This window comes from Meleagris gallopavo, chromosome 12 (assembly GCF_000146605.3).
Source record: "Meleagris gallopavo isolate NT-WF06-2002-E0010 breed Aviagen turkey brand Nicholas breeding stock chromosome 12, Turkey_5.1, whole genome shotgun sequence".
NCBI lineage: Eukaryota > Metazoa > Chordata > Aves > Galliformes > Phasianidae > Meleagris > Meleagris gallopavo.
Genome location: NC_015022.2, coordinates 4,451,759 through 4,468,315, shown reverse-complemented (window position 1 = coordinate 4,468,315; position 16,557 = coordinate 4,451,759). Strand labels below are relative to the sequence as shown.

General features: G+C 36.8%; 1 protein-coding gene across 5 annotated transcripts; it reads right to left on the bottom strand.

Annotated features, from left to right (window-relative positions):
- Positions 1-631: 631 nt before the first annotated feature.
- On the bottom strand, positions 632-16,258 carry SLTM (SAFB like transcription modulator). Of its 5 annotated transcripts, none has more exons than XM_010717275.3 (17): positions 16,194-16,258; positions 15,235-15,262; positions 13,393-13,861; positions 12,791-12,840; positions 10,731-10,849; positions 8,631-8,780; positions 8,433-8,542; positions 8,185-8,345; positions 7,758-7,849; positions 7,369-7,532; positions 6,184-6,358; positions 5,473-5,597; positions 4,302-4,469; positions 3,347-3,661; positions 2,765-2,918; positions 1,863-2,020; positions 632-1,525 (listed from the first exon to the last, which is right to left on the bottom strand). In XM_010717275.3, the coding sequence occupies exons 1-17, from the start codon at positions 16,221-16,223 to the stop codon at positions 1,417-1,419; spliced, it is 2,577 nt and encodes an 858-aa protein (XP_010715577.1). In that variant the 5' UTR covers positions 16,224-16,258; the 3' UTR covers positions 632-1,416. The 5 variants fall into 5 exon arrangements, with proteins under 5 accessions (XP_010715577.1, XP_010715578.1, XP_019474948.1 ...); XM_010717276.3 differs by having other exon boundaries at positions 2,765-2,906; XM_019619403.2 differs by having other exon boundaries at positions 8,266-8,345.
- Positions 16,259-16,557: the final 299 nt, after the last annotated feature.

Sequence of the window (16,557 nt, the reverse complement as noted above, 5' to 3'; positions counted from 1 at the left end):
ACATACGCAGATTTATAAATAAATAAAATAACATTAAGAAACATTATGTCCGTAGAGGCTACAGTGCATATCTAGTCTTCTCTACTGTAGGCAAGATGAAGAGTCACCTCTCTAGTTTTATTTCTGTGCTGCTCACTTGACTTTGCCTTTAACTTTCATATTTCTTATTCAATCCATCAGTGACTGCAAACTCATCCTCCAGTAGCTACGTATTTTGTGTTGTCACTTTTGAAGCACATATTACAGTCAAATTGCATAATTTTCAAATACTCTCTAGCTTAGTAACTTGTACTTATAATCTACTGGAAAAAAGTCTTAGACCCAATAGTAATAAGAACTGAGATGCGTTAAATTACTTTCTAGATAAACATCCCAACACTTGCTAATATAGCATTTTTTATTTAAACGTAAGGAATATTTATAAAAGATAAACTATAGAAACTGTTGTACCAGTCAATTCCCTCCCACCATTCCTGAAAGGTTATTTACAGGAAAACAATTTCACTCACTTTATTTCAGTTTTCTGGAATGTTCCAGATACTTAACACACCAAATGAGTAACTGAGCATGGCAAAGATCAGGGCGTTTTTACTAGCCCTTGCCTTAAACTTGATAGATTTTTTTTATTTTATTTTTTTTTTTACAACAGTCTGAATCAGTAACTGCTTTTAGCCCTTATTTGAATTTTACTTTAAAGACACTTTTTTTTCTTTACAAGACCCAGTGTACATTTGTATAAATACTGAATAAGCTTTAAATATTCATGTTCTTCAGAAGGGCTTGTCAATATTGTTTTTGACTTGCCATGCCAACTTGTCAGTTTCATTATTTCTTCTTTCCCCCAACACTGGTTTCAAAGACTTAATAGAAGCTATACAGAATATGAAGGTTTATTTCAAAAGAATACATTTGCAAGAATACACATAAATGCACTCAATGTAACAGTACCTTCTGCAAAAATAGGTTACATAATACCCAGTAATGAAAGAACAATCTTATTTCTCTACAAATTAGAAAGCAGAGAGAATAGCCTGGACAACCTTCAAAACGGAGGTTATAGCTGTGTATGTTGTGAGAAGTAGCCAACTTTAAAGCATGACACCACAGAGCTAATGCTGGTAAATCAAACTAGCACACAGCTGCAACCCATTCTTTTATACAAGATTAACAAATATTTTGGTTCCAATTTGTCTTTATACAGCTCTAGTGCCTCAGGGAAAATGCTTATCAAAGATACACAAAAACTATCCAAAATTACAACGTAACTATTAAAATGCCTCCAAAATTGAGAGGAAAGTAAGCACGTTAAATTAAAAAAATTTAATCAGGAGTTCTGGACAAGATTTCCTGTTTTTAATCAGAGAAAGTTTACAAGAAATTTCAATAAGTTATCTTGAAACCAAGCAGCTGTAGATCTTAGAATCTTCGTGGAGGTCCACCTTTAAATGGCTTAAATCCTGAGCCACTTCCCCTCTGCATGGAATTCCCTGTGATCTGTACAACTCTATTTATTGGTGATGAGTTACTGGAAACAAAGGTGTTAAAGAAGTGTTATCAAAAGTGTCTACACTCTTGGTGCACAGATAAGAACATCCATACTTCTCATATCACTTAACTGTTAAGTCTCAAAAGAATCTTCAAACCATTCAAGACAAGAGGCTTTACAGGAAGCTTCTGAGTTTGTAACTGAACAGCACTAGCAGAACAAGAACCGTGGAGCCAAGTGCTGGCATTTAAGGATGGACTGCATGTTGCACAGCAGCAAGCCCTCGCTGCTACATTGAGGCTACTGCACTTCTAAAGGATAACGTGCACACTTGGGAGCTCAGTGGGGAAGTCGAAGGAAGGAACAATTTTTGTACCTCGTGTGTGGAGACATCATGCCACTTCCTCCACGGCCATCTCCCATTCTCCTTGCATCATGATACCCACTTCCTTGAGAACTAGGTCCATGCCATTCTTTCCTTGGTCCAGCTTCACGACTGTGCCGTTCAACAACATGTCTGTCTTCATTGTAGTGCTAGTAAGAAAGTTATTTTAAGAATAAAAGGCCTATTTCATCATCAATATGAAGAGAGTTTTTCAAGAAAGCTAAGTCTAGAATTCTCCAGCATCACTACTTAAAATCTAGTAGTTTGGGCTTTCAGTCCATAAGCACCTAAACCATTCTTAAAATAAGTCTTGTTGAAATAAATCTAGATATCAAAATGGAACTATTTTGCAATAACGAACGTGCAAAAGGTGAAGTTTAATGAGCTTTTAATTTACTCCCAGTTCTACCCCAAGCACGTAACTAAATAAGCATGTTCCATGTATCTGCAGAAAGAAATGTTAAATGCTTCAGTCGACAGAAGCATGAAAAATTTAGGCTGTTGGCTTTCAAGACAAATCATACAGAATGTTTTCTCACTAGCTCCTTAGAACTTTCAGCATACTAAAAGTAGTGCAGTGTCAGATTAAGAACCTAAAAAATACTATGATAACACATTATGAAAAGCCTAATCAGCAACTCATTCACATGCTGTTCTGACCCACCTGAAAGAAACTAGACTTAAGAACTGGATATGTTTTCTGCAGACATTTTAGCTTAATTAAGGAAAAAAGCAATACAAACACTATTTAAAGGAAACAAGCAGCTTTAAGCTAATTAAATGTTTGTTACGATTTATGTGATGCTATGTGGTCAGCTCATTTTTCTAGCATGATTTTTTATTTCTCAGTTTCTTCCTGCCTCATGCATAAACATAAAGAAAGAATTACTTACTTGTCCTCCACCACCTCGTTCTCCCATCACTCCTCGTTCTCCTTCCCTGCTTCCATACCCAGAAGCACTGCTTCGGCTCCCAGGAGGTGCACCTCTTACATGTCCAGACACTTCTCTTCCTGATCGATCTGGCCTCTCACCTCTGTAAAAGTTGCTTTTATCAAAATTGTGGTTTCAGTATAATATAATAGATACCAAAACCTAACAGACTTCTAAAACTCCATATAGCTAGCAACTTGCAGTTGGCTTCTTGGAAACATTCTTTTAAATCTACATGGCTCGCTAAATATTGAAAAGTTTGCATGTATTTGTTTATATCAGCATTCTCACATAGAAAGCCTTCTTCCTATATATTTCTATGAATAAATAAAAATAGACTGCTAGGCGTCAGCATAGAGTTTACTGATGTTTAGCATATGTGACAGAGTAATCAAGTTTTTCCTACTGTTTTGGAAAGGGACTTTACTACTTTTTAGGAGGAAATCTATTCTCTCTTTACCCATCAGTTCTGGAGGCATTATTACCATGGATAAATTCTACAAGAATCACTACTTTCACTAGTTGTATATCCAGGAAGTTTACCTGCCATCGCGTTTGTCTGTGCTTATGCTTCCCTCGTTCTTCCAATTTGTTTGCCTAGGTGGATTTGAACCAGTCTCTCTTGGATGTCGACCGTGTGGTATTTCAGGTCTGTCATGAATTATCACTGTTCTTCTTTCATCTCTGTCTCCTCGCACTTCCCGTCTGTCTGTATCTCGAAGTTCACCTCTTGGTGGTGGTGGCTCATTTCTTCGGGAGTCACTGAAATTCTTTGGGTATCTCTCAAACCCTGGTTCTTCTCTTCGTGCTGTTGGGCGAGTCTTTTTTGCTTCACCTTGATTTACAAATCGTTCTCGCCTAGGTTGTTAAAGCAGGAAAAAGTCATTTGCTTGTCTTCCATTCTTCCCATTTTTCCTTAAATATAAGCTCAGAGGTTAGGAGATACTATTCACATAATCATAGTTAAAAATACTATTAATCTTTTTACATGGTATACATTGCAAGAATCCTTACACACTGAATTACATTTATCTTTACAGTTAGCATTTTGAGCTTGAGTTCTTAAATCTACCTAACATTTTTCAGTGGATTTTTCTGTGTGTAGTTTGGCATCTACAATATTGATGCACTTGTAGGGTCTCCTTTTTTACCTTCCTGAAGCTCAGGTATGAAGCACAAGGAATGCTAGATTTAGCCTTGCTTCTTAAGGAGATGAATTAACCAAACAGGACAGATCTAATTCATGAGAACCCATTTGTGACAAGGTATGAAAGAAGAGTAATTGCAAAATTTCTTTTATAACATGATGAAAAGATCACCATGCAGCAATTTAACATCTCCAGAAAAAAAAAAAGAAAATTTTATGGTATAAATGGCCAGTCCTGAAGTAATTTCTAGACACTACTACAATTCTATTGCTGCACAATGACATCTTTAACTATTCTAAATTTAAAGATGTTGGCAGACTAATACCTGCTGCCCCATGATCATAACTTACCTATCAAAAGACGACGATGGAACAGAACCTTCTGGATATCGCCCCCGTTCTCTGTGATCAAAATCGTTAAATCTGTTCGGTTGGCGGCTGTAATCTGAACTATGACTAAAACGCGCATCTGTATCAAGAGACATCTTCTTACTCTCATTCCAGTAAGGATCGTCTCTCCTTCAAGAGAAACAGACGAGCCATCATCAGTTACATGTATCCAAATCACAGCCTAATAATACGGAAAATAGTTTCAATTATGCATCAGTCGTCTGCTTTAAAGACAAGCATTTGAGCCCTTGTAAAGCTTCTAAAGGAGTAAGATTTTATCCATACATGTAAGAAAAATGTTTTTGGTGTTCTTGTTTTTTTAGACTACCCATCAACATTTTGTAGCTTAGATTTTAGATACCATCAGTATAAAAGAATTCAACCAAAATTCTGCCATCAAAAGTCTTCCAGGATAAATAATAACAGCAGCTTTCTAGATGAAAAAAAAAAAAGAATAATCGAAACAGCCTTGTCAGGAAAGAACAGTGTAGAAAGAATCACCCCCTTGATCATCAGAAGCACTCAGGTGCAGTCTTCATGATGAGAAGGCAAGACACTGTTACTTCGTGTGGGGAATAAAGGCAGCTTCATTTTCATGTACTTCAGTGTTCTGCTATTGCCTCTAGCATGAGACCTTACAATTGCCTTCTATTGTACCTCCCTTAAGTCAACTTTATGGCTAAGATCTCAGACCTATTTTTTCAATTATAGAAACTTCTGAGCTTTAATTCAGGTGACTCAAGCAGCCAGTGGTACAAGTCATCAGCTTCAGCACAAATGAAAAGCCAGCACTCTGGCTCCTCTGAACCATTAATTTACCGGGAAAGTAAATTCTTAATGAATTAGAATCTAGAAATTTTGGCTGTTAAGGCAGAAGAACAGCTTTTCACAGCAGATGCACTCAATTATACTACATTCTTTTGGTACAGTAAGAATTAATTAATGGGATGCTTCTATGTCAAAGCTCTCTGATACCATGTTTCATACCTGACGTACACTGATGTCAAAAATAAATACCAGAAATTCAGTTCTTCTGTTTAGACTTGTTTCAGATACAACCACATTTTCAAGTCACAAACAGCTACCAGCTTTTTATAAGGGTCATAAAACAGTGGTTTCAGAACTAGATTACCTGTGATCTACATCACGTGGACGTTTCAAAGCGTTCCTCTTTTCCTGTTCATAGCGAAGTTGTTGTTGTTGTCGACGAAGTTCCTCCCTTTCACGAGCAATACGCTCTGCTTCTTTTCGACGTTCCTACCATGAAAGGGATGGGTAAATAAACACATCAGACACAAGAGTTCTAATTAGAGATACCTATGAAACACTCAGTAAGTATACAGAACTACCGTTTGACAGTTTTCTACTAAAGGCTGTCTGATGTAATTCATGCTTGGATAGCATCCAAGACGCAAGAGCATGAAGGAATATTTCTCTGAAGAAGAGACAATGCATCTGTTAGGTATAAAAATCTCCAGGTGCTTCCTCATGTTGCTAATGTGTTCTCTGCCCAGAAATACAGCTCATTAAGTTTGCTATACCATTGTTCTCTAGAAAAAAGCTAATAAAATTACTGAAGACTAACTAGTAGAAGCAATGTCACCTACTGAATTTCAGTATTAGTGTTTCTGACAGACACTACTGTATCAAGAACTTGCTATCAAATTACTAGTCAAACAAGGTAAAGACTGCTGCTTCTGGTTTTACAACGTTGCTTATTTATTGTTGGAGTGGTTCTTTTGAGGCCTGAGTGGAAGGCCAAAGAGAAATTCATATCAAGTGCAAACTGAGTTACAGTCCTCAATTGATAGTGCTTTATAGTCCGAACTACAAGTATATGTACCTGTTCAATACGAACACGCTCTCTTTCCAAACGCTCTCGTTCCATCCTTTCCCTCTCTAGCTTTTGCCTTTCAATTTCTAATCGTTCCCTTTCTCTCTGCAGGCATTCTTCTCGTTCGTGCATTATTCGTATACGTTCTCTCTCCCGACGTTCCCTCTCAGCAATTTCTCTTCTCCTGAAGAAAGACAATAAAAACAACAAAAAGAGGTAGCAGAAACTGAATTGGAAAAGTTTCTCCTCTAAAACTAACAGCACCGTAGGCACAGACATTCATAAACTATTCGTGAGAAGCCTAGTACTGAGAGAAGCTGTGGTATTAGAAGCCTACTCCTTTTAGCCCTAAGTAGCCAAACTCTATTCTACAGAACCACTTAAGCAGACAACAGCTACTGAAGCATTTAAGTCATGAATTATCTTTCTGATTTTTTTTTTTTTTGGCATGATTCATACTGCTGCATTGTTATCTGGCAGGTAACAACAATCGCCTAGCAAATAATACCATTTTGATCTTAAAAATACTTGCTTTTTAGCTGCTGCACACTTCAGACTAACAGAATTTTAATTACTTTCTGTCCAAAAATAAGACAGAAAAACATGACTGTTCTGACTTGCACAGATAGTATTCTTGTATGTTTTCTTCATCTCCACCTCCAATAGAACAGCTTACAGGAAGCAGGAAAGGTATTTTCTCCTGTAAGATCTATGCTTGCTAGAAATTCCTTTGTTTTGGGAAATCCAATTAGAAACATAAGTCACTTGATTATTCTCTGCAAACTTTTTGTCACATAAAATAAACAGAATAAAAGAAACTAGCCATTTAGTCCTTTTATGTAAGAGACAAGAGGGTATTATGCTCGATTTGTCATTAGGCATGTAATAGATCTCTAGAAGTTACTATTTTTGGCCACATCTCCTATTCAACTTCTTGTCCTTTCACACAGCAAACAGCATGCAGTCACACCCCCTCTAATAAGCACTAAGCTATGCACATACACATACAGCTTTTAGCATATTAAACAAAAAATTTTAAGTCATTTTATTTGTATAAGGGTACTGCTAGGTACAATCTCAGACTTTAATATCTGAATAAAAGGTTTGACAGAATACATTCTAATTAGATTGCTAAATAAAGTATCTGATCAATTAATGCGTAAAATAGCCTTTAGCAAAAAGTTGAATTACTACCTTCGGAGTTCAACAGCTCGTCGTATTCTTTCCAATCGAACCATGTGTTCTCGCAATCTCTGTTCCTTCATCTTTTCAAAAGGCAAGATATCCTTTCTACCCCTGTATTCCCTGAATTTCACTTTATCTTGAATAATACGCTCTTTGTTCCTCAATATCTGTGGCTATAGATAGAGATTACAATGGTTATTTCAGAAGTCTCATTCACTTAGGGAGATTTCTGGATGCTACGTTCAAATACCATTAACTACTGAGCATACAAAGCTTCTATCTAAGCTTAATAGTTTATGATACTTCACAGACTCATCAGGAAAAAAAAAAAATAATAATGATATGCGTGTAAGGTAGCATTAAATCGTAAGAATTCCAGTAAATCGATAGATACTTACTTTCTCAAACCTTCCCCTTCTCACTGTCCTAGAGTGGCCTTGGTCTCCTTTTGTTTGGTCAAGAACTACAACGTGACCTGGGCTTTTACCACCTAGGGAATAAGGAAGGGGAAAAAAAAAAAAAGGGGGGGGGGAGAGCGATTTAAAACAAACAGTCTTCATTTGCTTATTACAGATATTCACTGACTTAGAGATTCAGAAATGTCACTGAAGTTGCTACTGGTAGCAGAAGCATGCCAGCACATTTCTGTAGCTAAGCAGTAGTATGATGCATTGAACTTCACATTGGCTCTGAAGCAATAGATATTACTGGATTGTAGAGATCAATCAGTGGTTAATTATTTTTCTTCCAATTAAAAGCAAGAACATGCCCCCCGAACAAGTCAGACACAGATTCACAAGGAGGAAACATGGCTATATTGCATACTTATTCTTTTCTTTTCTTCAGTTTTTTTAGTGGATTCTTGATTAGGGCCACTTGCTCCATTATCACTCTTCTCATCTTTACCTTCTGTTTTCTTGGCTTCTTTACTTTCTTTTTTTTCAGATTTCTCAGATTTCTTCTCTTCTTTTTTGGTTGACGGTGTTCTTGTTAGGAGAGAAACACACAAACACAATGAGGAAATTCAACTTAAGGGATTTTCACAACTGTAGGAGACATGTGAATGTTCTTACTTGCTGGTTTTGTCACTTGATGCGGTTTTCTTATCCCCTGTGCTTCTACTTGAGCTAGATTTCTCATCGCTTTCCTTCTTCAGCTCCTTTTTGGAGGGATCGCCTTTTACCTACATTTTTTTCAAAAGCAAATATGTTAATACAGATTTTTGTCCAAGATGCTCTATGTGGGTGAACTTTTCATCTTATTAAACTTACTTTCTCAACAGAAATTTGTTGTCCATGCAGCTCTGTCCGATGGAGGTGGGCGATACATCTGGCCACTTCTGTACTAGAAGACATGGTTACTATGCCGTAACATTTTGCCCCCGGACTTCGTGCATTTGTGACCACCTTTGCACCAAGTACCTACATAAGCAGGTGAAAATTAGGTCTTTAGAAATACATTTCTAGTGAGGAACAGATAATATGCCAATAACCTTTTTACCCTAGTATATATGAAACAGCAACAACAACAAAACCTCACCCCATTAGAAGGAACAACACTACAAGTTCTGTAAAGCAAACAATCACACCTTTTCAAAACCTTTATCCCAACTTTCAAATTATGGCAAATTAAAGCCATAAAACATATGTCATCTTTTGGCCAGTAACAACCTCATGCATGTTACCTAACCTTTTTTCCTGTTTGTTTTTGTTTTTGTTTGTTTTTTTGTTTTTGTTTTTTTTTGAGAACCACCGTCAAAATTCATGCTGATCTGAAATTGATGTTTCATCTGTAATGGATGAACATGCATAAAAGAAACAAGTCAGCCACTGCCAATTAATCAGAAGAAGGTATAGTAAATTACTGCATAATATTGCTTGAGGCAAAAAGTTCTTTAAAAGGTAACTACCAAATGTGTCAACCAGGCAGCTTTGGTAACCAACTCTTAGACATGTGCCTCTTGAGGAAACATTAAGTCTTGTGTTGTTACTGAAATTCTAACAAGGAGCCACAACAGGAGCAAGTCTTATTGGTTGATGCAATTTATAGTGCATTAATTTAATCATTTTAGCAACCTGCAGTGCTGCAGTCATTTAGTCATTACATTTTTCCCCATTTACTTAGAAGTGGGTACAGAAGTACATACAGCTGCTGAACATTTATCAAGCAAAAACAAGTGAAGAATTGGAAATTTTAACAAGACAGACTCGTGTTTCACTACTCATGAAGTCATTAAATAAAACTGCCTTCTTAATTTATTATAAAAATCAGATTCATAGAATTTCCATACTAACCCAAAATCCAGGAAAACTGACTTAGTTTAAGCAGCCTGTAATAAACTTCATAAGAAGAGTCCCCAGAAGAGTGGACATTAGCAGTCACGTATTTTAGCTTATTTTTCCCCCACTCAGAAGCTCTTAGAACACTTTTTTTTTTTTTAAGTAAGTTTTTCAATCTTAAATACAATTGCTGCAGAAGAACTTAGCCATTGCTATTTAATTAAAAAAAAAAACCTCAAGGCTTAAAGTCAGTCCTGACCTCAATGTTAGTGCCATTTATATCTTACCTCAAAAAGAAAACAACTTTCTTATTAAGTTATGGGTCTTCCTGTAAGTGCAAATTCTAGCTTAAGGTTCTGAATGTACTGGGGGTTTTTTAGGTTACACTGGTTAGACATTTCATCTCAGATTCGTGTTAAAATGAAGTAATACTCAATTTCTCAATTTGCATAGAGTAAGGGTGTCATGGTTTCAGCTGGGACAGAGCTATTTCTCCTTCATAGTGTCTGGTATGAATTCTGTGTTTTGGCTTTAGGAGAAAAACAGTGCTGATAGCACACCAGTTTACAGTTGTTGCTGAGCAGTGCTGTACAGAACCAAGGCCATTTCAGTTTCTCAGATTCTTGTACTGTCCTGCCAGTGAGAGAGGCTGAGGGAGACAAGGAGGTGGGAGGGGACAGAATCAGGAGAGCTGACTTAAACTGGCCAAAGGGATACTCCATATGACATCATGTGGAAAAAGCCTGAAAACAGTGGGGAGTTGGTCTGAGAGCTGCTGCAGCTTGGGGACTGGCTGGGCATCAGTTGGGCAAGAGGTGAGGATATGCACTGGGCATCGTTTGGTTTGTATATATAGTAATAACTATAACTCTTCCCCACCCTTCCTTTCTTCTCTCTTAGTAAGTAGCTTTTATTTCAACCCACAAGTTGTACTTTATTGTTTTGGGTTGGTTTTTTCCCCCTAATTCTCTCTCATTGGGAGTGGAGGGGGTGAGCAAACCATCACAGCGTGGTGCTTAGCTGCCTGCTAGGATAAACCACAACAAGGGGTTATGGGGGAGGAGGCACACAATATCACACCAGATGAAATACCTTTCCATATTTTCCAAAGAGATTTTTCAAGTCAGCAGCTTTTGTGTTGGAAGAGAGTCCGCTAACCCACAGGTTTCTAGTTGAACTTCCACTGCTACCACTAGCACTGCTTCCACTTCCTGAAACAAGTTTTGCAAAACAGCCAACAGAATTAAGGAGACAAAGATTCAATGAATATTGAACTAAACTGTTGCTGACAAGAGAAACTTAGCCTGTTACCTTTAAGTAACTGTTTATCCGGTTACCTTTCTTGAAAAGACTTCTATATAAAAAAAATATGCACCATAAGATTTCATTCATTCACCCACGTAATGAGACCAGCAGCTTGGCTTACTTGACAGCTAAGAAATCATATAACACTCTGTTTAAGGCATGCTTTACTTCTTATTTAAGTAAGTTTATTAAGCTTCAACTTTTGGTTCTTATTGGTAACTTCCCTCTAGAAACACACTCAACATTTGTTTTTCGTTAGTATGTCTTTACACTAATCAAATTACCAAAGCAATGACTGAAGGGTTAACGGAGAAGACAGTTAATCCTCAACATAACTTATTTCTAGCCTCCAGAACCTGTTTATTTCCACAGCTTCTTGGTGGCTACCCTCCATCAAGAGCAGTTTTTTAACACACTGCTGGATGTAGCTTACCAAATGTTATTTTACACATAAAGGAAAATACTAAGGACGAATAGAAAAAAGAAAAAACAACATCCATAAGAAAAAACAAACATGTTTTAGCCATTATTGTAACAACTTAGAACTAAGAACTCAAAAGTCACAAATTCCCAACATCTCTTGTACTGTTTTGTTCAGCTTTTTTGTTTGCTCTTAGGTGTGTGAACTGCTTCTGTTGAAACACAGCTGGTTGTACAGGCTAGACAAGCACAGGAGCTCCAGTTAAACAGTTGGAAACTCTGATGGTGGGCAGTTTTCAAAGGTAGTTTAACCACCCTCAGAAACAGCTGGCTTTCCTTCTTCAATGCATCAAGATGGACTAAGAGCAAAAGGTAATAAAACCTCAGCTATCTTCATCTAGGATTATCTTGATAATCCTGGATTATCTTGATAAATTGTGATATACTGAGTTTATCATTAAGTAGCAACTATCTTGGCTTTGCATATGTATATTTTTAAGACAGCCTTATGATGGTGACTATTACAGATGTTGTAAATGCTACATGGAAACAGATTTGCTATTTCTTTAATTTCATCATAAATATAAAATTATCATGAGCAGACAGGCACGTACAGACAACTGAATTATGGCTGTCACACAAATTTCTCCTAAAAGCTTCACTTCTCATATGAAGTTCCATTCATCCTTTGTGATATGAGAATTTACTTGATGAAGATTTTTCTTTGGGAAAGAGCAAAAAAGGCAAATTAAGGAGGCACATCAGCTTGTAAGAATATATTTGCTCAGCTCTGAAGCATCCATATAACATTGACATTAATGCACACCAGAGCTCCACTATGAATTTTTCACCATAAAACTGGGTTTTGTATTAACAGGAGGAAACACCAAGGTATACAGAGAGCTTCCAACGTTACTGCCTTGACAGCCACATGCACAATTTTGCTAGCCAGCATGTTGGCTGTTACACTGCAGCTGAAAGTTTACTTCATTTAAAACCGAGCAAGAATTGAAGTCTGAACAAATAATTTAACTGGTGTTATATTTAAGTAACTGTGTGTGGCTTTTTTGCATTTTTATGAGTATATATAATCAGTCCTTTAGGCTGATGTCAAGTTACAGTAAGCATATCTGAAAATTACACCTTCTTATCAAAACAAACACCTAGGAGATGTTGAGTTTGCTCACAATAGTATTTTGAAATAGAAGAATATATTTCCATTGAGTCCCCCGAATAGGTATTTTTGATCTTATAAGAAATCTGACATTATAAGAAGTACGCACACAAACAGCTAGTGACTACTGTGCCCCTGGCACAATTTACTACAGACAAGTTCAATCCTATAAGCCATTTTAATACATTGCAGATGTTCTTGAAGAGAAAGGCATTTACTTCAAGACAGTACTGCCATAGCTTGTAATAGTTACCTTTATCATCCTTTGATGTTGTCTTGCTTTCTTTAGATTCCTTAGTAGAGCTAGAGAAGCAAATTAAAAATCAGAAGAAAATTGAAAATACAGAATTTGCTAAGCATTGCATTTTATACTAACAGACAAGTTAACATTTCAAAAAATAAAAAAAAGGCTAGACTGTATTTGAACAAATGATTCCCTCATGGATTCTTGCACTGATTTTCCCCAGGATGCCTGAAGATCTAGATTTTCTGACAACTCTATTCAGTGGATATATGGCAATCTTCTCCAGATTTCAGGACGGGGACTTGACTTCATTTTGTGTTCTTAGAACTGATAGCTGTTCATTACCATCATCACAAGGACATTTAAAAAACTTGTCAAATTGGAAAAAAAAAATAAATAAATGCTGACAATTCGACAATGCAATCAGTAGGACATAGTGTCTATACGAAGATCTTGAATTTTAAAAAGTAACTTATGGCGGTCAAAAAAAATCTATAGGCAGGAGCATAGGATACTAATTACAAGATTCTTGCTGCTACCCCCTTAATGTAGAGTGATCTTATTGAATGCTGGCACTCAGTATCGTAAAGAACTGACATAGAAAAACAAACCTCTTTGCTTGACCAGAGGCCCCAGTAGACGAGGGACCTTTCTTCAAAGTATCCTTTTCTTTGTCTCCAGATTCTGCTTTCTTTGAACCTTCTCTGGCTTCCTTCTTGACAGGATCACCCTTCACGCAGTCTTCCTTCTTACCATCTTTATGGTTCTCAGTCATCTCATAGTCCTTGCTTTCCTTCTCCAGGCTCTGTGAAATGGCATCCTGCCCATCCTTTGGCTTACTTGCTTCAGAATCTGTAATTTTCACATTTTTACCTGTTTCTAGGAGGTCATCACCATCAAAATCCAGAGTGATGGCATCTTCAGCCTGGATTGTAACCGATATGTTATCATCCTCAGCTTCTTTCACAGACGTGTTAGCTTCCATCTCTTCGTGAGCCGTGTGATCAGCCTCAGCTAGGCTTTCTTCTGAAGGAAGAGGTTTAGATACTTCTTGTGTACCATCACCAGAACCTGCTTTATCTAAGAGGATTTAACAGGAATAAATATGGCAAAACAAGAAGTTTAAACAATTTCATATGCATATGCTAGAATAGGACCTAGAAAATACAAAGCCAGTTATTAGCACTGATGGAAGGTTAGGAAAAAACACAAGGTGTATTAACACAAATATAAATCCTTTACCCAGGATCACTTATTCTTCATGGCAAAACACATTTCCTAGAGACAAATACCAAAACATTAGGAGTCAGAATATGGTTCCATCCTGGAGATACCCGTTCTTCATAAGAAGTATCCATTTTCCAGTTTAGGATTTAGCATGTCATAAGAAAATAGTTGCCTTGGATGCTCACTGTTTGGTTTAATCCATCTTTCAATCTTCCTGGTTTTGAGACGTCGAACCTTCCCAAATCCAAAAGTATTACAGTCTTGGAGACTTTCAGTCAGGTCTTCCACATCGGTAATCTTTGGTTTTCCTTTCCAAGCTTGCTGTTTGGCAGTCAACTTAACTGTACAAGGCTACTGCAGAACATAGAGGAGTGAGCTTTAATCCAGAGTTCGTAGACAGATGGTTCTCAGTCTTCATCCACTGGACAGATTTTCCATCTCAGTCCTACACCGGCACCTCAAACGGTGTTCTTCAGCTTGCACTGGAGATATTTCAGTCGTAGGTCCCTCGTACACAAGGAGTCTGTAGTTTTATCCTGTAACTTCAGTGTTTATTCCATCTTGCATAACGTGATGTTCCATGTCCTTTTCTAGTCCACAGTATGTAGAATCCTTAAGACTTCTGTCCAGAAAGTCTGTTTGCCCAAATGCATTATATTCCTTCTATAGTTTCACTAATGAGTACAGCTTTAAAAAAAAGGTAGCCACTCCACAAGTTTCCAAACACTTGTTTTACCATTCTATATACAAATGGTATTTCCAAGTGACAGTAAGCCAAGCATATGATGGTCCACACATTTTTGGGTGCTCAGGTTCAGTGTAAGGGAGTATCATTTCAACTCAATTAAACATCAGTTACTGCAGTGCAAGTTGGAAGCATTTGCATCAAGACTTACCGTATACTAGAATCAGAGTCCTTGAATACTAAGATTGCTTTTGTATTTGTTTTTCGTTTTTTTTAAGATTCGTGGTATTGCAACTATACTATACATCCACCACAGTAACTGATAAGTACTGTAATCAACTCTTAAAAGTAGAATAACTCTTAAGAGTGAGATAAACCCATTGACTGCAATGATTCCAGGTGCTGAGCTTAATAAGGAAACAACTGATACTTAGTACTGGAGACAAGACTAAGATTAGTAAAGAGACCAAATGTTACAAGAGAAAATTGCCCGCTCTTACCAGGCTAAAGACTTCTGAACTATATTAAACTTCAAACATACCTTTCTCATTTTCCTCATCTTCACCATCCTGCAAGAAAAGGAAGTCAAGACTAAATGTCTTCTATTTTAGAACTTAGGGTAGAACAATTCATATTTTCCATCAAACTTCAATCACGTGAAGGCTAATTAAAGAAGTGAAAAACTACTCCCAAAGAAAACATGATACAGGAACGAAGACTGTGTTCCTTCCTTATCAAATCACTGAAAATTTGTACCAGAGTTCACTAGTATCTGTCTGCAACACTTGCAATTGGCTGCAACATCAAACTGTCCCCTGTCCTGCTACAGCCTTTAGAATAGATGGATGTCACACTTCCAAGCACTACCTTCAGTGAAACATAAGTACACCATCACTGGCTTTGAAAGCTTATAAGAAGGAAGCCTACCTCATTTCAGACTTCTCGTTCAGAATTTCAAGGTGAAACATGATAAGTAAATTCTAGTCAAAATCTAACACCACTAATAAGACATGATGTATGAGATGTCCCTTTTTGACGTCAGTTCCATGTAACTCAGACTGTATTTCTCAGCTTAGAGATGTTACAAATGTTAGCATTAAAAAAATCAAAACAAAACAATATAGTTCCCCAAAGACACATTTCCAATTTAAACCAGAAGTTCTATGCCTAACAGCTGTATATACTATGTTATCATTTGTCATAGCCCTCTAAAGCATCTTTAAGATAGTTTAGAAAACATTCCTTGCTAAGTTTATGCAATGAATAGTCCCAGATTATATATGGGAGTTTGCATTTATATGTGATGCCTTATTTGGAAGTCACAATTATTTGCTCTCTTAAAAACAAATAAATAAATAAGAGCTTCCTTAATGTAGCACAATGAAGATGAGAGTAAACAGTACCTGATCCTAAGAAGCAAGCTGGAACAAAAGGCAGTCTAAAATGATCTTTTCAAAATTAGCTAATGTGCAAAACAATTAGAAATTATTTGGAACTCACGTGGACACTTGGAAAAGTGTAATCCTCCATGTCTTGACCTTCATTTTCCTATAATAACATAAAAGGAACTTGCTCAGCAAGGTATTTGTTTTAAGACACTTTAAAAAAAAAAGAACATCAAGCAGAGCTGAGAGATTCAGTTAACTCAAAACATTTTAGCTAAATCAGTACACATTTGAAAGGTGAGAACTTTTCATGACTTCTATCAGGTTCAGTGTTCAGACTAACTACTTCATTACTAGTAACAGGGAAAAGAACTACCTGGGAAGTCAATTTTGGACTATGGTACAATTTTATCAATCAACACCACATTTATTTCAGGCCTATTCAGATACAAGCCAAGAAGAAAAAAAACAGAAAGAAA

Excerpts from the sequence above, each read along its gene's own strand:
- SLTM (XM_010717275.3), bottom strand. The coding sequence starts at position 16,223 with ATGGAGGATTACACTTTTCCAAGTGTCCAC. Across the intron at positions 8,781-10,730 it reads TCTTTGGAAAATATGGAAAG|GTACTTGGTGCAAAGGTGGT; the intron begins GTATTTCATCTG and ends CTGCTTATGTAG. Across the intron at positions 2,021-2,764 it reads AACGAGGTGGTGGAGGACAA|CACTACAATGAAGACAGACA; the intron begins GTAAGTAATTCT and ends CTTTCTTACTAG.